Source organism: Sceloporus undulatus, chromosome 8 (assembly GCF_019175285.1).
Source record: "Sceloporus undulatus isolate JIND9_A2432 ecotype Alabama chromosome 8, SceUnd_v1.1, whole genome shotgun sequence".
Taxonomy (NCBI): Eukaryota; Metazoa; Chordata; class Lepidosauria; order Squamata; family Phrynosomatidae; genus Sceloporus; species Sceloporus undulatus.
Genome location: NC_056529.1, coordinates 2630026 through 2653332, shown reverse-complemented (window position 1 = coordinate 2653332; position 23307 = coordinate 2630026). Strand labels below are relative to the sequence as shown.

Here is a 23307-nt window from a genome sequence, read left to right as displayed (position 1 = left end):
AAGATGCTCAAGAGGCCGAACAAGTGAAGACGGGCAACACAGGAATTAGTGCAAGAAGAGACAGGTTTCAATAGGAGACAGAGAGCGAGGCAGCCTGCAAAGCAGAGAACAAAGTCAGGCTGGTGTAAGAATTTCTGGATGGAAGAACAGAAGGAACAGAAGAGAAGAAAAGGAATGAGAAAAATCTTTCCTGCTGTATTCCAGGGATCCATAAAAAACAAGGTCTGCATTTTTCCAAAACTGTCCAGTTTGACATTTGCAGCACTTCAAGTGAAATGAGCTACCATTTGCCTCTTCTTAAAAAGGAGCAGGAAATGGACAGGAATGATGATAAAATGTTCGTTTCAGTAGGTTTTGTACAAGTTCCCTAAGGAATACACTTGAAAGAACCAGATCGACAAATTTCTGCCAAAAAAAAAAAAATAGCTTAATACATGTTGAGTCTTCTTTATCAAAAATGCTTTGGTTTTGGATTTTGGAATACTTGCATATGCATCATGAGATATCTTGACAATGGGACTCAAATCTAAACACAAAATTCATTATGTTTCCTATACACAGGCTAAAGGTAATTTTATACACAATGTTTGTGTGCATTGAACCATCAGCAAATTTCACTATCTCCCCTGACAAGGAGAAACAGTTGGAAAAAGACAAGTTGTTTTAAAATGCGCACTGCTGGATCTATTTAATTTAAAAAGCAAACAAAAGTAAAGACCATGGAGCAATTTTTTTGCAAAAGGTGCAAGGGTTTCATCCAGTTCCATGTGTCAAGAGCAGGCTTTTAGTCTTTTCCCCTTGCAGCTTCATTAGTTGCAAGCTCTCCCCATCCGTTCGGTGTGGTCCAAGACTTTACACTAGTGGCAGGCTGATGAGGAGGCAATGCCAAGCAGCTGAAAGGAGAAGGGAGCAGAGGAGGCGTCATTGCAAGAGGCTGCGAGTTCTGACACATGAGAAGCAGCAAGCTGCTCCCAGACCAGCAAGCGTTCTTCTGCTGACAGAAAGCATGCATGAAATGATCCACAGCTGTCAAAAAACAGCGGGGAAGACCATTTTATGCCCTGCAGCTAAGGCAGAGAAGGAACGTCTGCAAAGTGATTTGGAGAGGTTTCGACTCCAACAATTTTCCCAAGAGGTTTTGACTCCAACTTGACCCAAAACCAAAATCACGCCATTCCAGCGCGCATGGCTGCTGTATGAAGATGGGCAAACCTACCATTTTCTCCAGAAAACTGGAAAAAACCAAAACAGCAGCCAAGCATGGTAGTGGGACCTTCTAGGAGTGCTCCCCCATGTATCCTAACAGTCAAATATGTGAAGCTAGAAGAGGGAGAATCTAACTCCCTTGTTGCAATAGCTTCGCTGTCTGCAGGTCCATTTCCAAAATGCCGCTTGTACTCTATAAAACCCCAGGTCTGGGTTACCTGGATAAACGCATTCTTTTCTAGGAGGCTGCCTCTATTTTGAGATCTTCTGGGGAGACCCATCTCTTTGTCCCACCACTTTCACAGGTCCATCTGATGGGAACATGGGAGATGGGGACTACTTGGTAGCAACTCCTGGACATTGGAACTCTCTTCCCAGGAGAAGACTTTTTTGATTTCAGCAGGCTTTTGAAGACTGGCTGCTCAGGGACAACAGATCTTGCATAACATGCTGTATTTGTTGCTTTCTTTTTCATGGTAATGGTTTTTAATTTTACTGATAGTCCAACTACCCTTTTGACTTGTGTATGATGCAAAGGTCTGGAAGCCATGCCCTGACATTTGGTGCAGGAATGGATGATCAGATGCTGCCAAGCAGGTTTATAGATACCATCATCATCTCATTCACAACTCGCCTTTCCCTAAAACCTGGGACTCTAGGCTACTTACAATATTAATATAGTCAAAATCTTCCTCACAACGAAAAACATACAGTTATTGTTAAAATGAAATTAAGCTGTCCACAGAATACACATTGTAGTCTAAAACATGTTATAAATGCAACCGGTTATCACAGCACAGTTGCCCCATTGTTATGAAACAAAGCAGGATTGCAGCCTAGACTACTAATCGTCTAACTGTGGTTTCATTATTTGTATTTCCCCCCACTTTTTATTTCATGCAATTGTCTGAAGTGTACTATCTATTCAAACACACAAAAATCCAGAGGATAACTTACTGGCTGATTCCTTCAAATGATGCTTCCCGGGTCACACTTCCACTGTCGGTATTAACGCCTCTCTGGAAAGAGAAGGCAAAATAAGAAACAACTCTGAACCACAGAACACTTTTTTTGGTATTAAATTACAAAAAGGCATCGCTAGCTGCACGGCTGCATTGTTCCCTCTGTTTCTTGAGATGAACCAGAACTTGGATTGGCCTGAGTATTTTCTTCTTCTTTTGTTAAGAGGAAGCTTTAGAAGCAAGTGAAATATTTCCCTTGTTACAGTAGGTAATACTGTTATTAGGATCAACCACAAATTCACAATCCAGGGAACATGGTAAGAAACTGGGGGCAGGAAGGACCAAAAACATGCCATGATTGACCCCATAAGGGCATTTGGGGGCATGGATGCACACACACATTTTCATTCATCATCTCATTGAAAAAAAATGTCATGGTACTGTCCTAAGAAAAAAATCACACCTTTTATAAAAGGCAACCCTGGGTGAATGCTTAGAAAAGTATGAAGGTGAGAGAAAGTGATAGATAAAAGGAGGAGAAGAAAGGATGAGGTTTGAAGGCTTAGGAACGAAAATTAGAAGAAAGGGACTGAAGGAGGGGAGGAAGGAGGGGAGATATGAACAATTAAGAAACGAGTGTAATGGGAGAGTTAGTGGGAAGAACCTAGCATAAATGTTTTAGCAATATGAAGAAATACATTTGAATTGATTGTGGTTATTGTGGAGATATGTATGCATTTGAATATGTGAATAAAAAATACTGTAAATAAACATCAGTCATAGATACCAATGCTGTCCCCCATACTGTTGATCATTATAAAAAGAAAGATACGGCATTTAGTAATGTCCTGGATGGATCAAAGGAGGTTATCAGGTAAACAACAAGGCACTTACGAGAGTAAGAAGAACAGAAGGGCCCTTTGAAGCCAAAACACTGGAGATCTAAGAATAGAAAAGAAGGTAATTGTAGTTATCATTAACTATTACCATTTGCTACAAGAAGAGACATGAAAATTCTCTAAGTGTCCAATTTCACTTCAGTAACCATTTATTACCATCACTTTCACCATCATCATCTTTATCTATTGTATATACTCACAGAAACGTCTAGACATTTTAGCCAAAAAATTGACTCAACAAACTTGAGTTGATTTATCCACAGGTCACTGTAAGTACTATATTTGAATTCATACACACAAACACAATGGATCCTTGGTATCTGCTGAGGTTTGGTTCCAGGACCCACTGTGGATACCAATATCCATAGATACTCAAGTCCCATTATTTACAATGGGCTAGTAAAATGGTGTCCTTTATATAAAATGACAAAATCAAGCACTCCTTTTTGGCAAAATTTAAGATACTTTCAAACCGTGGATAGTTGAATCCGTAGATAAATACAGAGGGCTGGCTCTGTGTGTGTGTGTATACAACTGGCCCTCCACGTTTCCGATGAGACCCCCTGTGAATGTGGAAATACCACAAATAAAAGAACCCACTATTCTTTTTACCTAAGACAACACTTCTCTAGGAATCTCCAGGTCCTCCAGTGCAACTCTATGGTTAACACCTGCCAGAGGTTGATCACAGAATCACGCTGGAGGACCTACAAATGCCTAGAGAAGTGTTTTCTCTAGGAAACTTGTAGGTTCTCCAACACAACTCTATGGTCAACTTCTGGCAGAGTTGTGCTGGAAGACCTAAGGATTCCTAGAGAGAACATATCAATCAAAGCTGCAAATAATCAAATCTGCAAAAGCCAAAGCCGCAAATGTGGAGGGCCAACTGCAGATAGGAAGAGGCAATCCTTTAAATATTGAGGTCCCAAGCTGTTTGGGGCTTTCAATGTCCTCACATTGAATTCTGCATAAATCTCTATTTAGTGGAAGCATACCAGCAGACCGGAAGCACATCCGCATGCGCCAGTGAGCAACTTTGATTTAACTTTTCTCTTTTTCAGGAGTTAACCTGCTTGCCTTCTCCTTCTCCTTGCCACTTCAAACCTTCTTCCACTCGTCTTACAGCAATCAACCACGGAAGCTAAATCCCTTTTTCGAAAACAGAGAGGTCACGACTGATTCCCTTTTGAAATTATAATCCCATGTGCCTGAATGCCTCTGCTTAAGATTCATGTTCCTGTTCAAAGTACATCAGCTTTTGTTCTCTTATTACTGGTTTCAGAACATTTGACTAACTACAAAGTCAGGCGGGTTGGTTTTTGAAATGATTATTTCTAATGGAAGACAGATATAGCACCTTCCTTCTTCTCTTTTGAGGGGATGCCTCAGAGAAGAGGCTTACTGCAATAAAATGAGTTAAACAAAACAAAACCCCTTCAGATCCGTTTTTCATCCAGATACAATATTAATCAATCAACCAGCTAAAACTCAGAAAAATAATTGACTAAGTTTCTCCTAATCTGGAAACAGGTCAGCCGCTGATACAAAATTCTGAACATAGGGATCAATAACCACACAATTTAGTGCAGCAACCCAAGGAGAGAGAGAAAGCACTAAGGAGAAGAAAATGAACAGCATCCTGTTAGGACAGCAAAAGAAATCAATTAGACAGATTTAATATGAAAAGCCTGTCTTAACAAGCAGGCCTTAAAAGCCTGTTTTAAAAAGAATACACAATTGAAAGACTTCAGGAAGATTATGGTAAAGGCTGCTGCCACACTACAGAAATAATGCAGTTTGACACCACTTTAACTGTTATGGCTCCATCGTATGGAATCCTGGGATTTATAGCTTGCTGTGGCACCAAAACTCTCTAACAGGAAAGGCTAAATATCTCACAAAACTACAAAGCTGTCCTTTCCATTCTTATTCTTCTTCTGATTTTCCTGGGTATAGTCTCCATTTCTATCAACACTTGATCCCAGGTATGAGAATTTTTATTATTTCTATTTCTTTGTTGGGAGACAGCTTGGGCTGTAGCAATGGACAAAACCACAGGTACCAGACTACTGTTGTTGTTGTTGTTGTTGTTGCGTCTTCAAGTCGTTTCTGCCTTATGGCAACCCTAAGGAGAACCTATAATGGGTTTTTCTTGGCAAGATTTGTGCAGAGGAGGTTTGCCATTGCCTTCCTCTGATGCTGAGAGTGTGCACCCAACATCACCCAGTGGTTTTCCATGGCTGAGCCAAACCCTGGTCTCCAGAGTCATAGTCAAACGTTAAAACCACTACACCATACTGGAACTATACAAGATGTATTTTCCAACTATGGCAACATTCTGTGACGTGTTTCCAAAGCACAAAGCTAGTTCACCTTTCTTTCATTCCCTGCTCCCCTCGCCGAGCAGAACACTTTTAAGCATCAAAACCAACTACGCTTTGCCTTTGTTGACAGCATCCTTGACAATCTGTCAATACATGCAATACTAAGCACCCAAGCATGGATTTCTGCCTTGGAATCGCTTGTCATCCACTTTTGGAGATAAGAAACCCTTAACTAGCACTTCTGTAGCCGACACGCAAAGGCCGATAACAAGAAACTGTGATTCCAATCCAGATATGTCAAGCGGTGCGTGCCTCCTTCACAACCACAGTGGAAAGAACTGAATAGATTAAGGCAACACAATTTCCACAGGTACACTCGTCTCCAAAATCACAATGAACATCCACTTCTGAGCCTTTAATATATATAATTAATACCCCTGTTTGGAATTGAGTGTCGGAGTTTGGGCCTGGAAGAGAAAAAACTATTACAGTATGTTAAACACCATGCATCACATTTATTTTAGGGATGGGTGAAGAAAAGTTTTCGATTGCCAATGGAAGGATGGCAAAGAAGAAGCCATCTTGGTTTTTTTAGGGTACGAGTTCCAAAGCTTTGTAGATGCCCCCCAAAAGTTCTTAGATCCTGAACAGAACTGTATAGTGAGAAACAGTCCTTTAGATATCCTAGATTGAAGCTTTACAGGGTTTTATAGGTCACTTTCAAGACGTTTAAAGCAAAAGTAGAGAACTCACCTCATCAGTATAGCGAACTTCATTCACAGCGTACTTCTGCTTGAAATGTTCCGGAGGATGGATCCTTTAAATTTAAAAACACACATCTTTAGCAATTTTGCCATTAAGAAAATGGCTCAATGCCTTCTTCTTCTTTGTACACAAATGTCACACCTTAGAAAAAAAGATTACATTTTAATTCAGTCGTTCCTCTGATTTATAGCATTGTAGTAGCTTAAAATGTTAGACATACAGAAGAGTTCTAGGTGTGAACAATCTCTGTGTCGTCCCTTTGCAAAACTAGAAATGTGGAGACTAAGGGAAAGTTGCATTTTGGAACAGACAGAATTTTTTGGGGAGAGGGATTAGAAAAGATAATGCTTGGAAAGACAGAAGGCAGTAGGAAAAAAGGAAGGTAATATTCCAGATGGATCAACTCAACCAAGGAAGCCATTGCTACTGTCCTGAATTCGCAAGACCTGAGCTGGGCTGTTGAGGACAGTGTGACTTGGTGGCCTCTCATTCATTGGGTTGCCATAATTCAAAGTTGACTTGAAGGCAACTAACAACAAATCTATCTTCCTACAGCTCAGGATAACAATTCATGCTTCTGATGAAGGAGACTCTCGTCCATAAAAGTTTCTGTCAACACCAAACGTTGATGGCTAAATCATGAAACCTTCCAGATATTGTTGGACTACAAGTCCCAGCAGCGCTAGTAATCATGGGCAAAGGGCTGGGCATTGTAGCTCAGCAACATTGTGTGATTCCCACACCTGATTTGGGTCAATGGCATTTGGTGCCACAAAGTTGTGATGTTTTTGTCACAGAATATAAATGAATATTATATCATTACAATGCATCTAGAGACCCAGAAATGAGTTTCTAACTTCCCGTTTTCTGCTTACTTAAGCATTCATGTATATATATGTATATGTATGTATTTTAAAAAACCAAACACTTCCCCACATCTCATCTGGCATCTCTTAAATCTCAGCTATAAAGTCATTTTAAAATATAAAATAAGCAGTATGCTCTACCGACTGTAAATAATTGTAAAGCAGTAAATGTGTACTAAAGGCTGTTCTGGAAAAGCTCTGCAAGATTGCAAATCACCGCTCTGAAATCACAGTTTAACATCTTGATGCAAAGAAAAAAAGAAGAAACTCAAATGTAAGCAAAAGTAGATGATCGTGATTTTATTCATACGACCACAGAAAGTCTCAGTCCCAAATTATGCTTTTCTGTGCGAGTTAATATTGCAGAGAGAATTTAGTCAAGATTCACCCAAGACTGGGACTATATGGCTTTTGGGATCCCTTGTGATTCTATGATCATCACATCTCATGGCAAAGAACCATGGCCATTCATTAACCCACGTGTGAAGTAATGCTTTTTTAAAAACCACTTTCCCCAAAGTATTTAATATCATTGTACAGAGCGGCAGAAAGGTGATCCATTAGGTAGCAATCTGTTTTCAGACGTCTTCATCCTAAGTGCTCAGTCTTATCTTAAATAAAATTCTCAAGTTTCATTTCTGACATTTAGGAGAGCCATTTCCCTCCTCCCCAAAAAGGCCAAGGATAAGTAGTTGAAGAGCAGTTGGGTTTGTTTTTTTAAAAGGAAAACGGTAATTATAAAGAAAGTCATTTAAATGTCATCCTGTCAGCTAAGTATGAGTGGAACAACCCATCAAGATGACAGCTATAAAAGCTGCTTAACGCAAGCACGATTACAGAAAATGTTAAAATGAAAATGAAACCCAAAACAAGATTATGCACACTCTTTCCTTTATGGTGCCAATATCCTCAATTACACCCATCATACAGAATGGCAAAGAAGACTTGCTCAAGGAATATACAGAGTGGTTCATCCAGGTAACAAGTCATCCCTTCATGGGAGATGGGGAAGAGTCCAGCTGTTCAATTCATGGGTGGAAAAGAACAAAATAAAATTACTTAAGTTATTTAATGCAGGAATGGGGAAACTGCAGCCAGCTTTATAGCTACCAATCCCCCCAACTTCAGAAGAAAACCAGAATGGCCCCAAAAGTCCAAAATCCCTCAATGAGCAGAGTTTGGGGACCACTGGACTAAACCATCAGAAACCAAAAGTGTCATTATCTCAGCCACCGATGAATCAAGTTTTGGGTTTTGGATTATTAGATTGTATTTGCAAGGTAATGAACTACAGTGGACCCTCCGTTTTTGGAGAGATCCATTCCAGAGCCTCCAAAAAAACAGACTCACCTATATTCAAGCCCTATAGGCTTGAATGGGGCGTGACCCATTGAAAATAGCGGAGGTCCAACTAGAGTGGGCCCATCAAGCCAATGAAACCTTTGTTAAGTCAATGCTTCTGTAAGTTCAGCTATTTAGACGGTCCATTCTACAAGGGACTCGGATCTGGATTTCACCCATGGATGAGAGGAATGAGAGTGAGGTGCAAACTCTTGATCAAGAGAAACACATCAACTAAACCAAGGCTTTGTTGTACAAACCAATAAGAAAGTCTTTCCAGACAGTTTTGGCCACCTACACGTTCTAATTAATATGCCATAAATCCAATTTACAGCAGTCACTCACAATCTTAATTTGTCTTTGCAAAAAAGAGACATAAAGGAAAAAAGTCGTTGTCACACACCCAACACATCTTAAATACAATGAGCAAAGAGAACATTTGGACTCAGCAACCACACAAAGGTGGCATTAAAACATCAAGGAGGAGGACTGAAGACATCACACAGTGTGTGAAGATTAAAAAGGGTGCCACTTACTGTATCTTGTCCATTTTTTCACCGATCCCATCCTCTTGAATTTCAGCAGGAGGACGCTAGCTACAGGATATCTATTATCACTACAATGGAACGCATGACATCCATCAGAAAGTCTATGAAAGACTGAAAGGTGTCCATTGTTATTTCATCGTACTGCTGCAGCAGAATGGCCCCATCAAATGGTTCTGCCCTCATTCAAGTGGCAAAAAGTTTTGTGGGACCCTTACAGACTGACAATTTGGCCTAAACTTTTGTGGACTTCAGCTCATCCAGCGAGAGCAGACCGTCAGTCAGGACAGTTTATGCCCAATACAGACTTCTTTGTGATGGCTGATCATCATGTCAGTGGGCAGTAGTTCTACTCCAGGCCAGCTCTCTACAAAAGCATTAATGGTGCTACCCAAGGTGCTTAACTCTGTCCCACAAAATTGATTCACCTTGGATAATGGCTTTAAATTCTCAAGTAAAACCTGGAGTGTATCCACCATCCCACTGACGTGGAAGCCACTGGTGAACACTCTCTGGCTTCCCAAAAAAGGCATCCAAAAAGCAGCACTTGATGGAGAACTGAGAGATGAGACGGATCAGCCTGGTCAACCCAAGTCCTTGGTTGCATCTACACTGATGCAGAATTAATGCAGTTTGACACCACTTTAGCTGCCATGGCTCAATGCTATGGAATCCTGAGATTTGTAGTTTTGTGAAATACTTAGCCTTCTCTGTATGAGACCTCTGGTGCCACAACATGCTACAGCTCCCAAATTTCTGCAGGATGGAGCCATGACAGTTAAAAGCAGTGTCAAGCTGCATTAATTCTGCAGTGTGGCAGCAGCCCTTGCAACTTCTGGCATATGCCATTTTCTGAAGTTATGGATCAGCCCAAATCCAGCCATGCTCAGGCGGAGCCCAACACTGTTCTGCCTGCAAAATATACACAGAAGAGCCACAGGGCTGCCAGCAGTCAAAGATTTTTTATGGATCTCTTCCTTAGACACAATTTATGCAGCAGCTTCTTTCTCGGAGGGCATCATCTTTCACTAGCTTGTCCGCTTCATTTCTGAATCCGTGCAACGCAGCAGACTTTTGGAGATCAATCACTGCCATACGAGGGTCGGTATCATCATTTGCAACCCAACACACAAACACAGAGAAGTTCCTTCTCTGCTGACTTTTGGATGGATAGTAAACACACACTTCTGCAAAGCTTTTGACACTGCTTTGCCCAAGGATGCAGACATAAGGGATTTTGCTGCCAATCTGAATTTTTTTACCATTGATTATTGCTGTTTCTCCTTTTTAATTTTGCCATTGGTCTTGAAGAATATTGCAGAACCAAAAAGGCAACCCAAGTAATAGAGGAACTGGAACAACTGGAAGGAAATTTGAGACTATTTGGTTTAGGGGGGGAAATGGTTGAAGAAAAACAAGTTGGACTTTTTTATCATTTGGTTTAAACCAGCCAGTTGCTGGATGAAGTCATCTCAGGGCAACTTTAATAAAAGAGATGGCTTTTCTCACCTTTCGAGTGCAACACACCATTCTCAAAAATACCTTGTCCTGCAATAATGGAGTGTTAAACCGGTGGAAGTCAACAAAAGGATTCTAGCACCCATACTTACAATTTGTTTTAAAAAATAGTATCTGCTATAAAGAGGATGCATTTGTTGTTGTGTGTCTCCAAGTCATTTCTGCCTTATGTAGACCTTAAGGTAAATATATCATGGGGTTTTCTGGGGGGAAATGTGTTCATAGAGGGTTAAGGGAATGCGATGGTAACCAGTTGAGCCAAGCAGGGCGCCATCAGCGAGGCATGAAAAATTGAAGCAAGGCGAAAAAGGACATTTAAACTGCTGTCATGCTGCTCGCCAACACATTCGCTCCTTGTTACGGTAACATCAGATGCACAGATGGCAAAGTGTTAACTAAACAAGAAGGTGTCAAAACCAGCTAGGAAGAACAACAGTTTGGGGGGAGGATGAAGAGAGAGACTTCAGTAGGCACTGACAGATGTTTCCGGCAATGCCAAATATTTAAAAAGTCTTCTTCCACGCACAGCGAGACAGCTTTTGCAAAGTTTTCCAGGGAAGTGTGGGGAGGGGGGGGGGGGGGAAGAGAGCTGGAGAAGGCAAAGACACCCCTGCGAGGTGGGCAATCTCATCTGCCAACGCCCAGCTTGAGACACCAAAATGTACTTTTAGCAACACAAATGGGTAGCAGCAGCACTCTGGGCATGTTAATTGGCAATATCGTTGGATGCAAAACGGTAGGTTTCTCATCTATTTGGGCTTCAAGCTGGGAAGATGGAACACTCTCTGGGCGCCTCCGTTGCAGAACTGAATTGTTTGCAGTACTTATACCATCCTGTCTTTAAAGGAAAAAATAGGCACAGATGGTACACCTGTGTTTTCCCCCACCACCATCACCACCCCAAACGAAAGAAATGCAAAATTCAGGGCAAGACTCAGTGGAAATCTGATTATGAAATGTTATGTTACTGCAGAAAGTTGTGGCAGACAGAGCCAAGAATAGCAAAAAAGAAGATTTCTTGGCAGTCATGGGTTCCCCTGCCACCCTAACCGGAAATACTGCGGCAGATGCAGCTCTCTATTCCAATGATACTCACAAACAGAATATGTCGAAAAATCTGCAGGCCCAGTGGGGAGACTGGGCACAGATTCCGGCTCTGGATCACCTGGATTCAAATCCTCCTTTTGCTCTATGTTTCCCTATGGTTGGAGGGGGGAACTGTGGCACAGGGACTGCACGTGGCCCCCAAGTCTGCTTCTGAAGCCCCTATTCCTTCAGACTCCAGAGCTAAAAAGTTGTTTTAGCTTTTGAACTGCCTCTCACTGAAGCATCCAGAAACAAGTTTATTTTATTTACTTTTCACTTTCCTTCCAGCCCAGGACCCAAAGAAAACCAAACACAGCTTAAACCTATTGGATCCAGAAGTTTAAAAAATGTGTCATGTGCCTTCAAGTTGCAAAGATTCTCATGTCTGGTTTTGCAAACCAACCTTCCTCCAAGTCTGTTTCTCAACACAAATGACCCCACAGGCAAGCCATTACCCCTATTACTTATCAAATCATGCATGCTCATGCTTTCTTGTCTCCATGTACATCAGTATTTCCTGACACTGACAGCATAAATTACATCCACTTGGATTAGCTTTTGTTGTTGGTGGTGTTTGCCTCCCAGTCATTTTTGACTTATGGCAACCCTAAAGCAACCCTGTCATGGGGTTTTCTTGGGCAAAATTTGTTCAGAGGGGTTTGCCATTGACTTCTCCATGAGGCTGAGAGAGTATGATTTGCCCAAAGTCACCCAATGGGTTTCATGGCTACTGGGAATCAAACTATGGTTTCCAGAATCACAATCCAACACTCAAACCACTATGTCACATTGGATCCTAGCCATTAGCTTTCTTACACTTGTTGCAGTAAAACGAAGGACCAGGTTGATGCAGGGATGAAGGTCAGAGAAGAAAAGAGGCTGGAGCATGCTTTGAAACACTAAAAAGGCTGTAATAAGGAGGGGGAAGATTCTCTAGCAAAAGAAAGGGGAAAGAATTTGTTCCTGGCTTGTCTGAAGTGCAATGCTCAAGTCCAATGCCTCAAGATCTAATTCTTGCTTGTCCAATGCCTGGCATGAAAGCTTAAGCTCATGGTGTTGCAAAAGCATCTGCGGGAGAGAAAGTGATGGGGAAAGGAAGGACAGATATATTTCTTTAGCTCCATTCCTTTCTCTTAAAAAGGATGTTGGCTCTTCCACTCTTTCCAGGACATTCGAGGCCAAAGTTTTTTTCCCCTGCAAGGCAATTAAGTTATTTTGCCATATGGGGCAGGGAGCCCAGCTGCTATACAGTATGTTTTGCTTCAGAAAATAACTTTAATCAATAGACTGACTCGTTCTGTCAGTTATAATTAAAGCCAGGTAAGTGGCAGGTGCAGCATTAATTAACAAAATGGCAGCTTACAAGCAAGGGAGACGCAGGTCCACCAGCTTAAGCCTCAGATCGGGCAAGCGGACGCAAACGCCTCCTAATCTCTAGAGATGGAGCCGAGAAGGCAGCTGTCCTGATCCTGCAATCCCTTCCAGGTGCAGGCTAAGCTTTTCTTTCCACTTCCACCAGGGTGACAGCTACCCTTCGGACAAAACCAAAGAGACACTAAACTATTTGTTTACTTTATTGATCTACTAGCTGCACAGCCTGCTTTTCTTCCAAGAGCAGTATTCAAGGAGACTGGCAGGAGCCCCGAGTAAATTGCACAATGAAAACAAAACAAAAAAGCAAAATCTAACATTAAAACAGAATTAAATGGAAGCTACCATTTGAAAAATGCCATGTAAGAACATGTCATCGCATTGTGTCCTCAAGCAGCACATTGTCTAACATATTCCCCCTTCTAGAAATAATTGCACCTCAAGCTCTGGGTGCGAGTCTTGTATGCTGCTCCTAGGAAAAAAGGCCTTTAGAAAGATCCACCCATGCTTTTTTGCAGCGAGGATAGTCCGCCAAATAAATAAATTTCTTGAAGGGAACATCAAACGTGGTGCTAAACATGGTGATGCTAAAAACGGAGGATGTTCTTCCTGGGCAGAAGGTTGAAATGTAGGACGTGTCCTGGAAAAGAAAGATGTCTGGTCACTCTGTCCAAAACCCACCTGCCTGGTGGCCCTTGTAGGGTGTATAGCAAATTCAATACACAACTCCATATGCAAAATCAAGATTGTATAGCACAAACAAATAGAATGGATATTGGCCACAGAGAGATTTCTGCTATGCTTTGGTTTGGGGGGAGGAAAAGACTTTTTAAGCGCAAAGCAGGAATCAAAAGAGCGGTGCTGCTTTGCTAACACAGGTGTGCCTCCTCCTTGCAGAACAAAATAGTTTTAAGACAATAATCCTGCCCACGCTGTGATAAAAAACCTTCCCTGCCATATGGTCTCTCCAACACACTTTGCCATGTGGGAACGGCTGCAACCGAAACCACGGTCTGGAATTAGCATTAAAAGAAGAGTAATCGCCTCTGTTAGACACCGCAACCCAATCTGAGAAACAGACCCAAAAAAATATTAAATTAGAAATGGTTCCAAATTCTTTTTTTTGGTGGGTGGAGAGAGAAAGAAAACGCAGCACAGAGGCCAAAAAATGTATAACTTGTTAGGCACAGTGTGCATATAATTACCATTCAGAGAGAATGAATGACGACCAACACAAATGCAAAGCTCCCAAAGTGCTGAAGATAATTTTGTTACAGAGGTAATATAGAAAATGTAAGGTATTGTGGAAGGGAGGGAAGGGAATGAATAAGACCAAAGACACGAAGAGGGAGCTAAGACATCAAGGACCAGGGTTCAAATCCACACCAAGTCACACTCTCTCAGCTTCAAAGGAACACAATGGTGCCAAACCTCCCCTGAAGAAACCTGGCCATGATTTGGAGTTGGCTAATTCAATTTGCCAACCACATTTCATCTTCCCACACAGAAAGTTAAGTATCAAAGGTTTTCTCCCTTCAGAGCAAGATGACAACAACTTTCACACATTTTGGGGTGATGTTTCCTATTTTAGGACAACTTTAACAGAGAACAAAATTACATCAGACTTTATTGCTTCTGACTCATAGGCAGTTTATGGAGAACTACAGTCCTGAGATTCTTTTCATGAGAGCTCCTGTCAGGCAAGGTTGAGTCTCCCTTATCTGAAATGCTTGGGACCAGAAATGGTTTGGATTTGAGGGGGTTTCTCCCCAGATTTTGGGATATTTGTGTGTACGTCGTGCGATATCTTGGAAATGAGACTCAAGTCTAAACATGAAATTCATGTATATTTTGTATACACATAGCTTGAAGGTTATTTTACACATATTTTTAATAATTTGTGCATGAAACAAAGTTTGTGTACACTGAACAATTAAGAAAGCAAAAGTGACACTATCGGCCAATTTTGCATTTTGGAGTATTTCAGATTTTGGAATTCTGTGTAAGGGAGACTCAACCTTTATTCTCATCCGAAGCCTTTTAAGTTTTTTTCCATGGATGCACAAGTGAAATTTACTACTTTTATCCACATTTCCCATTTAAGCAAGTCCATTTGCAATTCTGAAAACTTTCCTTCTAACAAACATGCTACCTCTCCCAGTTGTGCGTCACCTAATGCTCTCCAACTGGTCTATTTGTTATTATTTTCTGTGTTGCAGATTTTAAAGATCCGAAACGACAACTGAGTTGAGCATACCCACAAAATCAGAAGTGCTTGAGTTTGCTTAATGGTTTATGTTATGAAAATATTCAGGAGAACTGCTCTTTCAGTTGCCATTTAATGTCTTCACATTTGCACACAATTCTTTTCTTCCTCCAACCCTAATTGCTACTAAAATACATATATATAAGACAATGGTCCTTCTGATTGTTTTACCCTGCTGCTTAAAATTTTGGCAAGTATACCATTTGTCATCATTACCACTGTTTTTGCAAATCTGTCAAGTATTCAATGTTAATTTACTCCACTGCAAAGGAAGATGGCCAGATTTGCCAGAGGAGGTCCCTTACATTAATGCTGGCTACGTAGCATAGTGGTTTGAGTGTTGGGCTATGACTCTGGAGACCAGGGTTTGATTCCCAGCTCAGACATGAACCCATTGGGTGACCTTAGGCAAGTCACACTCTCTCAAGCTCTGGGGAAGGCAATGGCAAACCTTCTCTGAACAAATCTAGCGAAGAAAAACCCAGGATGGGTTCGCCTTACGGTCACCATAAGTTGGAAATGACTTGAAGGCACGGAACAACTTCCAACTACACCATGAGAGAACAGGATTGTAAAGAACTACACCTGATGGACAGCCACCTGCCAGTCCTCACCATCCACCAATTGACCTGCCAAAGCAGAGAATTCAAACTGAATGATTGCTCGCTTCACTTTTTTCTTAATCAGTCTTTAAGCTACAAGTTTTCAACAGTATTCACTTTTTAACTCACAGTGTAATCTGCCTTGAGTTAGGATATGAAAAAGAGGAAAGACAGGCCAAAAAGGGAAGGATATGCCATAAACAGAAGAACAGAAAAAGTGTCTATAGTAGCAGAAAAGAACAAAATCGCTTACTTTCCCATCCAAACGGCATAGCTTTCGGGAAGTCTCGGGATGAACAAGATAGCGTTTCCACTGTCAACCTCAATGGCTCCGTAGCAGTCTGCCTCAGTCACTCCAAAAGTCCAATGGAAGTAGGATTCCTGGGAACAAGGAATTAAAGAACAGTTCACTGTTCTGATCCTCTGCCCTTTCAAAATTCTTCTTTTAGGGAAATAAAAAGAGAGCCATTTGAAAAGGCACAAAACTGAATCGAGAGCAGTGCTAACATGTCGCTAGGTGGCCCAGAGGATTTCACATAGGAGCAGGTACACCTTGGCCTTCCTGGTGCTTTTGCTTACAATTCTCATCAGTCCCATTCAGTAAGCAACATGGGAGTTGTAGTGCTATGTAGTGCAGAGTGCTATGGACACAATGGACTGTCAAAAAGACAAACCAAGGGGTCTTATAGAAAATAAAACCTGAACTCTCCGTAGAAACTAAAATGATTGAACTATCATACTTTGGACATATCATGAGAGGTGATAATGCCTGGTAAATGGAAGAAAGCAGGAAAAGAGTTGTATAGTTATTATAGTTACTACAATACATTTATTTTTATTCATTTTATAATAGCCCCTGAAGAAGGCCAATTTGTGACAAGGCTGAAACGCATTGGGCTGTTCAAGACAGTAAAGTTTTTGGACCATGAACAGCACATGGGACTTTGTTTCCTTTATCTTTTCCCCAATAATTGAGGTACCTAGAGAAAGCCCCTCTAGACTACAGAGTTCAGGAGGAAAGTCATGTTTGCTTGTAGTGCTCAAAACGCAACTATTGTGTTAACTAGAGACACTGTTTCTCCAGTTTGCTGGAATCTCCAAAGGCTGACTGAGAGACACAATTAGTCTACAATAACGCTATCTTAACAGCACAAGTGTCATACTGGAGGTCCATAAGATGAGAGAGAGAAATGCCCTCTGTTTCAGAACTAAATCCCAAATGTACTCTAAAAACAACATTTAGCTTCAATAAGTTACACACAAGCTGCAAGGGCAAAACTCACACGCTCGAGACAGACTTATTTTTATGATCTGATAATTCTGCATTTGCTATTTGATGGTGTGATGCAATTCCTTACAAAATGCAGAGGTGTACCCAGTCTGAAAAAGTGTTTCCCAATTCACAGAGCTGGTGGAAAGCAGCCAGATACTAATGCAAACAAAATAAAATAAAGGGTCTCATCAAAGCAAGCAATCTAGAATGCTCCTAAGAAAGACAAAGAGCAGAGCCTTCATTTCAGAAAAAGATAAGGCTGAGGTCTGTGCGTGCCAAAGCTCACCTGGCGGAAGATAATGCCTGTATCGGTGCAGTATCGGTTAGTTTGCTCTCCACCTTGCAAGAGGACAATAGATTTCTTTGGCATGTCCTTGTGGGCTCTCAGGCGGTCACAGAGGCGAGTTCGGTTTAAGGCAAACAGGGCCGCCGGGACCCTCAGAGTTTCATTTCCCAGCCAGAAGGATGGCCTAGGAAGAGAGGAATAAATTAATCAGCATTTGTATTCGAAAGAGGGTTTGCACCCCAATCAAGGTTTGATACACAAATGTCCACGTTTTCTTACTTTGGACTGCTTTTCCCAGCTGTGACAACAAGGAAGGTTCCAGAAAACTGGGGTGATCACTTCCATCCACAGCCTCACCCTCCCCCAGGCAGAGAGTTTGCCCTTGATTTTGGGTGCAGAATTCACTCAGCACACAAAGCAGCCATTTTATGATGCACGAAGTTTTATAAATGGCACTCACTTTCGCCCTTTTGCCATCTATAGGGTTTGTTTTTTAAAAAGAGGCAGGAATCATGAGACCTTCCAGATGTTTGTGGACTGCAACTCCCAGCATTCCTCACCATTTGCTAAGAAAGTTAGGTCTGTTAGGACTCGCAGTCCACAACTCCTGGAGCACCACATGATCCCTTCCAATGGTTTAAACAAACAAAATATTAAATGGCTGGATAAGGATTTACCCACCAAACCTATTACATCTGTATTACTTATAAACCTTTGGTCAATAAGGAGGATTGAAAACTACCCTAAGCAAACCTCCTATCTCATATTGCCTGACATTGGAGCACACTGTCTCAAAGGTTGGGCGACACTCCTTCACTGAAGGTTTCTAAACAGAGCTTTGATGGCCATCTTTTAAGAGTATTCTAGCTGTATATTTCTGCATTGTATGGAATTGGATTAGATGGCTCTCGAGGGCCCTTCCATTTTGTGACTGTATGTCCTTTCTGGCTCTGGGTGTTTGGATCCTGTAGAATGAAAGCCTTGATTCTGTGCCCAAAATCCCTCCTAGGATCAGATTTTAAATCCCGCAATACACTGCCAACCCTGACTAGCATCAGAAAATATCACCCATTACAGAAATCCTTGCAAGGAGTTTTTAAAAATCTAACTCAATGAGGGTTAAGGATGGGTCAGAGAACAAATTCAACACACATACTCCCAATTACCGTGCTTTTTCCACTCCCACGTAAGACAGGGAAAGGGAAGTCCATTAGCCAAGATGTTTGACTAATGCATCCAATTAGTGGTGTGTAAAACTGGTAATGAAAGTATGCATGTAGCCTGGGTTCCCTCTTCCAAGGAGTAAACTGCAAGCACAAGACTGATCTCTTTCTCTCCCCATTCCTCAAATTAGAAAGAAAGGAATGCACACAACTAAAAGTGTACACCTTTGGAAAATGCTTATAAATATACTTTAGTTGACAGGGGAAATACATAAAAGTTGCATAGCTTAAAGGGAAATATATTCAGATGTACATTAGAAAAAATATGTACAGAAATGTGTGGCATCCCGGAGAATCAAGTTACTACAAGTTGAGTCTCCCTTATCTGGAATTACAAAATCCTCTAAATACCCAAACTTTTTTCATAGGTGGCTGAGACAGTGTTACCTTCGCTTTCTGATGGTTCAGTATACTCAAACTTTGTTTCATGCACAAAACTGTTAACAACATTGTGCATAAAATTACCTTCAGGCTATGCGTATAAGATGTAGATGAAACATGTATGAATTTTATGTTTAGACTCCATCTCCAAGATTGTATGTATGTATGTATATGTGTGTGCGCAAATATTCCAAGATCCAAAAAAAAATCTGAAATACAAGTTGTTTCTAGTCCCAAGCATTTTGGACAGGGGAGACTCAAAATGTATCTGTATATGGATCTTCAATGGGATGCTAACTGGAAACTATCTGTTCCTAGCGATTCCCAAACTTTGGTTCTCTAGTGTTTTGGACTTCAACTCCCAGAAGCCCCAGCCAACTTAGTCAACAGTTAGGAGTTCTGAGAGCTCAAGTCCAAAACATCTGGAGGACCCAAGTTTGGGAACGACAGTGTTACTGAAATACAGATGGGAGGAAGTACATGGAGATGTGTCCATTCATCTTTATGTTCAGCCGACGAACCACCCACGTTGTCAAATCTTGCTTGTTTTGGGACGGCTTGCAGAAAAGGGTTGTTTCAGTAAATGAAGCAGATCAAGTCCAAAGTAAACTGCCCTGGAAGACAACAACGTTACTCTTCCAGCTACTATGCTGTTGCTAAGACAGATCAGGGAGAGGGAAGCAGATACCAACCCACATTAACCCGGGCCACGCAATGCTCCCTCATGTATTAATTATTATATGACTTTCTTGGAAAACCTGCAAGGCTACAAAAATAACCTTTGCTTTATGGCTAACAAAGAGCAAGCTGCGGAGCCACTTCGGCATCAGAAGTCCAAAACGCACATTTCATGCGGCTGACGTGGCATAAAGAAGCTATTAATCTATAGCACTTGGGGACAAATTCTACAAAGCCAAAAGGTCAGACTTCTTCAATATACCAAGACAACTACTATAAAGCCCCTGGTCAGCAACCCATTTGCAACCGCAACAAACAACATCTCTGCCCAGCAACTGCAGCACCAAGCCAAAGGGCACCATAAACCTTTTCTGCCTTGCAATATGTGTGTGTGTGTGTCTCTCTCTATGTGACTTAAAGTCACCTTATGGCAATGCAGTGAATTTTATAGGGTTTTTTAAACATGGTATACTTATTTGGAGGAGCATAACCCAGAAGCATGAGACCAACACAAAAAAGACCCTAGATCATGTCATGAACCAATATACTGCCTTTAAGTAAAGGGACATAGCCAACCTTTGAAGTGTGGCTTCAAGGGCAACATCCGGCCCTCAAGACTAGTCTCTATCTCTTTTTGCAGCAGCAATGCAACTAGTGACCCAAATCTTGCTGTAACTGTAATATTATAATTAAAAAGCTACTGTTGTTGTTATTAATTTATTTATATCACACTCTTTCCCCAAAACTGGGACTCAGGGTAGCTCACAACATTTAAAAAAAAAACCAGTACAATTGTAAGCATACAAAATCATTACACTAAAATAGAATTAATTACAATATTAAAACAAGTTACTGTATATACTTGTGTTTAAGTCTAGAAATTTAGGTCCAAAAATTGACCCCCCAAAAAACTGAGTTGACTTATCCACAGGTCAATGCAAGTACTGCATTTTAATGCATATATATATATATATATATATGGTGAAAGACCAGAGTTTAGTCTGCCCTGGAAGCACTGGCCCTCTTCTACTCTCTCATCCATCCAGACTTTAGCATGAGCACAAATAGTTATGTCTGCTGGAATTTTGTAAGTTCTTTGGCATTGTTTTCGTTTACTTTGTCCTTTACATCCTTCATTGCATGTACTTATATTTTACCCTCGACTTATCCATGGGTCATATCAAAATCCAGAAGCCCTCGACTTATAGTCAAGTATATACAGTATTTAACGTCATTGTTTTTGGAAACGTCCGTATCTATTATTAAGTTTGCTCTGATCTGTATAGTAAACAGTCTGCATCCCATGTTAGACGAGAAGCAAGGGATACAAATGGAATAATCAAAGTATGCCCCTTTTTCGAAACCTTTTAACATCTGCTTTACTTCTGTTGGTAAACAAAGGCCACTCTGACTTTTGACAACCTCATGATAGGCTTTCCTTGGCCAAATTTCTTCAGAGGGGTTTGGCACTGCCTTCCCCTGAGGCTGCTGAGTTACTCAGTGAATTTCCACTGGGATTCGAACCATGGACTCCCAGAATGTTAGTCTCAACGCTCCAACCCATACGCCACACGCAGTGTACAAATATGGCAACCCTGCAATAAGGTATCTCCCCCTGCAAAAGATCCATTCACCAAAGTTTATCATTGCCTTTCTTTGAGGCCGCAAGAGTCCAGCTTGGCCAAGGCCATGACTGAGCCAAAGAGATGTTCACACTTCATCAATAGGATTGACTCAAAATGGAGTCAAACCACAACAAGGGCCCTTTAACCCCTTTGAAACCAGTTTATCATGCAGTGTGAATGAGGCCCATAACACTTGGTAAGGCAGACAGAGAAAGAGCCAATGTAGTGATTTTAATGTTGGACTATGACTCTGGAGTCCAGGGTTTGAATCCCTGCGCAACCATACAAACCCACTGAGTGGCCTTGGGGAGTCACACAGCCTCAGAGATTGGGGACTACAACTCCCAGAATCCAATGATGTCCAAGCTGGTTGGGGGATTCTGGAATGTGGAGTCCCCTCCATGCGACTTTTTCAAGTTCTGACTCTTTACGGCAGTGATTCCCAAACTTTGGTCCTCTCAGTGTTTGAGACTTGGACTCCCAGAAGCCCCACTTGACCAAGAGTCTGGAATTCTGGGAAATGAAGTCCAAAACTCTTGGAGGAAAAAGTTTGAGATGTGTTGTCATTGGATGCTTTCAAGTCATTCCCAACTGATGGAAATTCTAAGGCAGAGGTTTCCAAACTCTGGTCCTCCAAGTACTTTGGACTACAACTCCCAGAAGCCCCAGCCACCTTGGTGTGGGGATTCTGGGAGTTGAAATCTAAACCACCTGGAAGGACAGAGTTTGGAGAAAGGCAAGCCTATCCTGGGGTTGTTCTTGTTGTCGTGGCAATACTGTATTTTGTTCAGAGGAGACTGTTTTGCCATGGCCTTCCCCTGAGGCTTAGAGAGTGTGACTTATTGCCCAAGGGTCTCACCCGTTATTATTATGTTGGTTATTATGGCTGAGCTGGGAACCCAAAAGCCTGGTCTCTAGAGGAACCCTTGCCTCAAAGGAAGTGAGTGAAACCCAACTGTGAACCCCAATACACAGGTCAACGTGTGAATGGCCTGTCAAGAGGGAAAAAGGAGGCAAAAGGGAGGGGAAAAGAGGCCTCTTCTCCCTAAAACCTGGACAGGGAGACTGTGAGGAGGGCTGCGAAGCCGGCCCCGGGGCTCCCTGCCTCCGCTTTCCCCGCTCCAGCCTCCCTCAGTCCCCTGAGAAGAGCTCCAGTGCTACTCCTTACCCTGCAGGTGCAGCCATCTTGCCTCCTCTGCGTCCCAATAGTCATGTGACCTCCGCGGTCGGCGCCGGCCACTTAAGTAGGAAAGGGGGTGTGGCTACATGTGGGCGTGGCGTGGCAACACGGCTTCTCCGGCGGCTTGAGAAGGGAGGGGCGTGGTTCCATATGGGCGTGACCAGGCCGATCTTCTCCCCCTCCCCCTGCTGAAGGGGGCGGGGTCAAGTTCTTTTCTTTCACTGTCCCTTTGCAAAGCTGCGTCTGCACTGCAGGTATAACCCAGTTTGATACCGCTTTAACTTCTTTGGCTCAAAAATGCTATGGAATCCTGGGATTTTTTTCCTATTGTTTCTTGAGCTCTCCTTTAGCCTTTCCTGTCAGTGAGCTGTAGTTTGACCGCACCACCACCAAACTACAAATCCCCAAATGCACATTTTGTGTTGTCTGTTTTTGCATTGTAATGTGCTCTGTGTGTCTTTGTGTATTTACTGACAGCCAGCATGGTGCAGTGGTTTGAATGTTGGACTATGACTCTATAGAGACCAGGGTTCGAAACCCGCCTTGGCCATACAAACGCATTGGAAGACCTTGGACAAGAAGTCACACTCTTTCAGCCTCAGAGGATAACAATGGCAAACCCCCTTTGAAGAAACCTTGCCAAGAAAACCCTATGATAGGGTTGCCATACATTGGAAATTTACCCAACATCTGTTTGTTTGTTGTTGTTTTTTATACCATTTATTTTAAATTAAAAAGCATCAGGGGGGGAAAAACCAAGTAGAAATCTTTATTAATATTTTTTTTAATTGAATTTTGCTAACAAAAACTGGAAATTAGAGAAAATACCTACTGCCATGGATGAACGGTGTTAGGAAAGGTTATGGAATTAAAAGAGACGGAGGAACATAGCAGTTTAGATTAATAAAAA

The 23307-nt window shown here is 41.8% G+C and overlaps 1 protein-coding gene across 1 annotated transcript in view; it reads right to left on the bottom strand.

Annotated features, from left to right (window-relative positions):
- The window catches only part of PEPD (peptidase D), a 76988-nt gene extending 54516 nt beyond the window's left edge, over window positions 1-22472 (bottom strand). Inside the window, exons 1-6 of the mRNA XM_042437574.1 lie at window positions 22386-22472; window positions 17311-17494; window positions 16005-16132; window positions 6145-6208; window positions 3063-3110; window positions 2164-2225 (exon numbers count right to left, since the gene is read on the bottom strand). Of these exons, the coding sequence (XP_042293508.1) occupies window positions 2164-2225; window positions 3063-3110; window positions 6145-6208; window positions 16005-16132; window positions 17311-17494; window positions 22386-22402 (503 nt within the window). The 5' untranslated portion in view covers window positions 22403-22472. The remainder of the gene's footprint in view (window positions 1-2163; window positions 2226-3062; window positions 3111-6144; window positions 6209-16004; window positions 16133-17310; window positions 17495-22385) is intronic.
- Window positions 22473-23307: the final 835 nt, after the last annotated feature.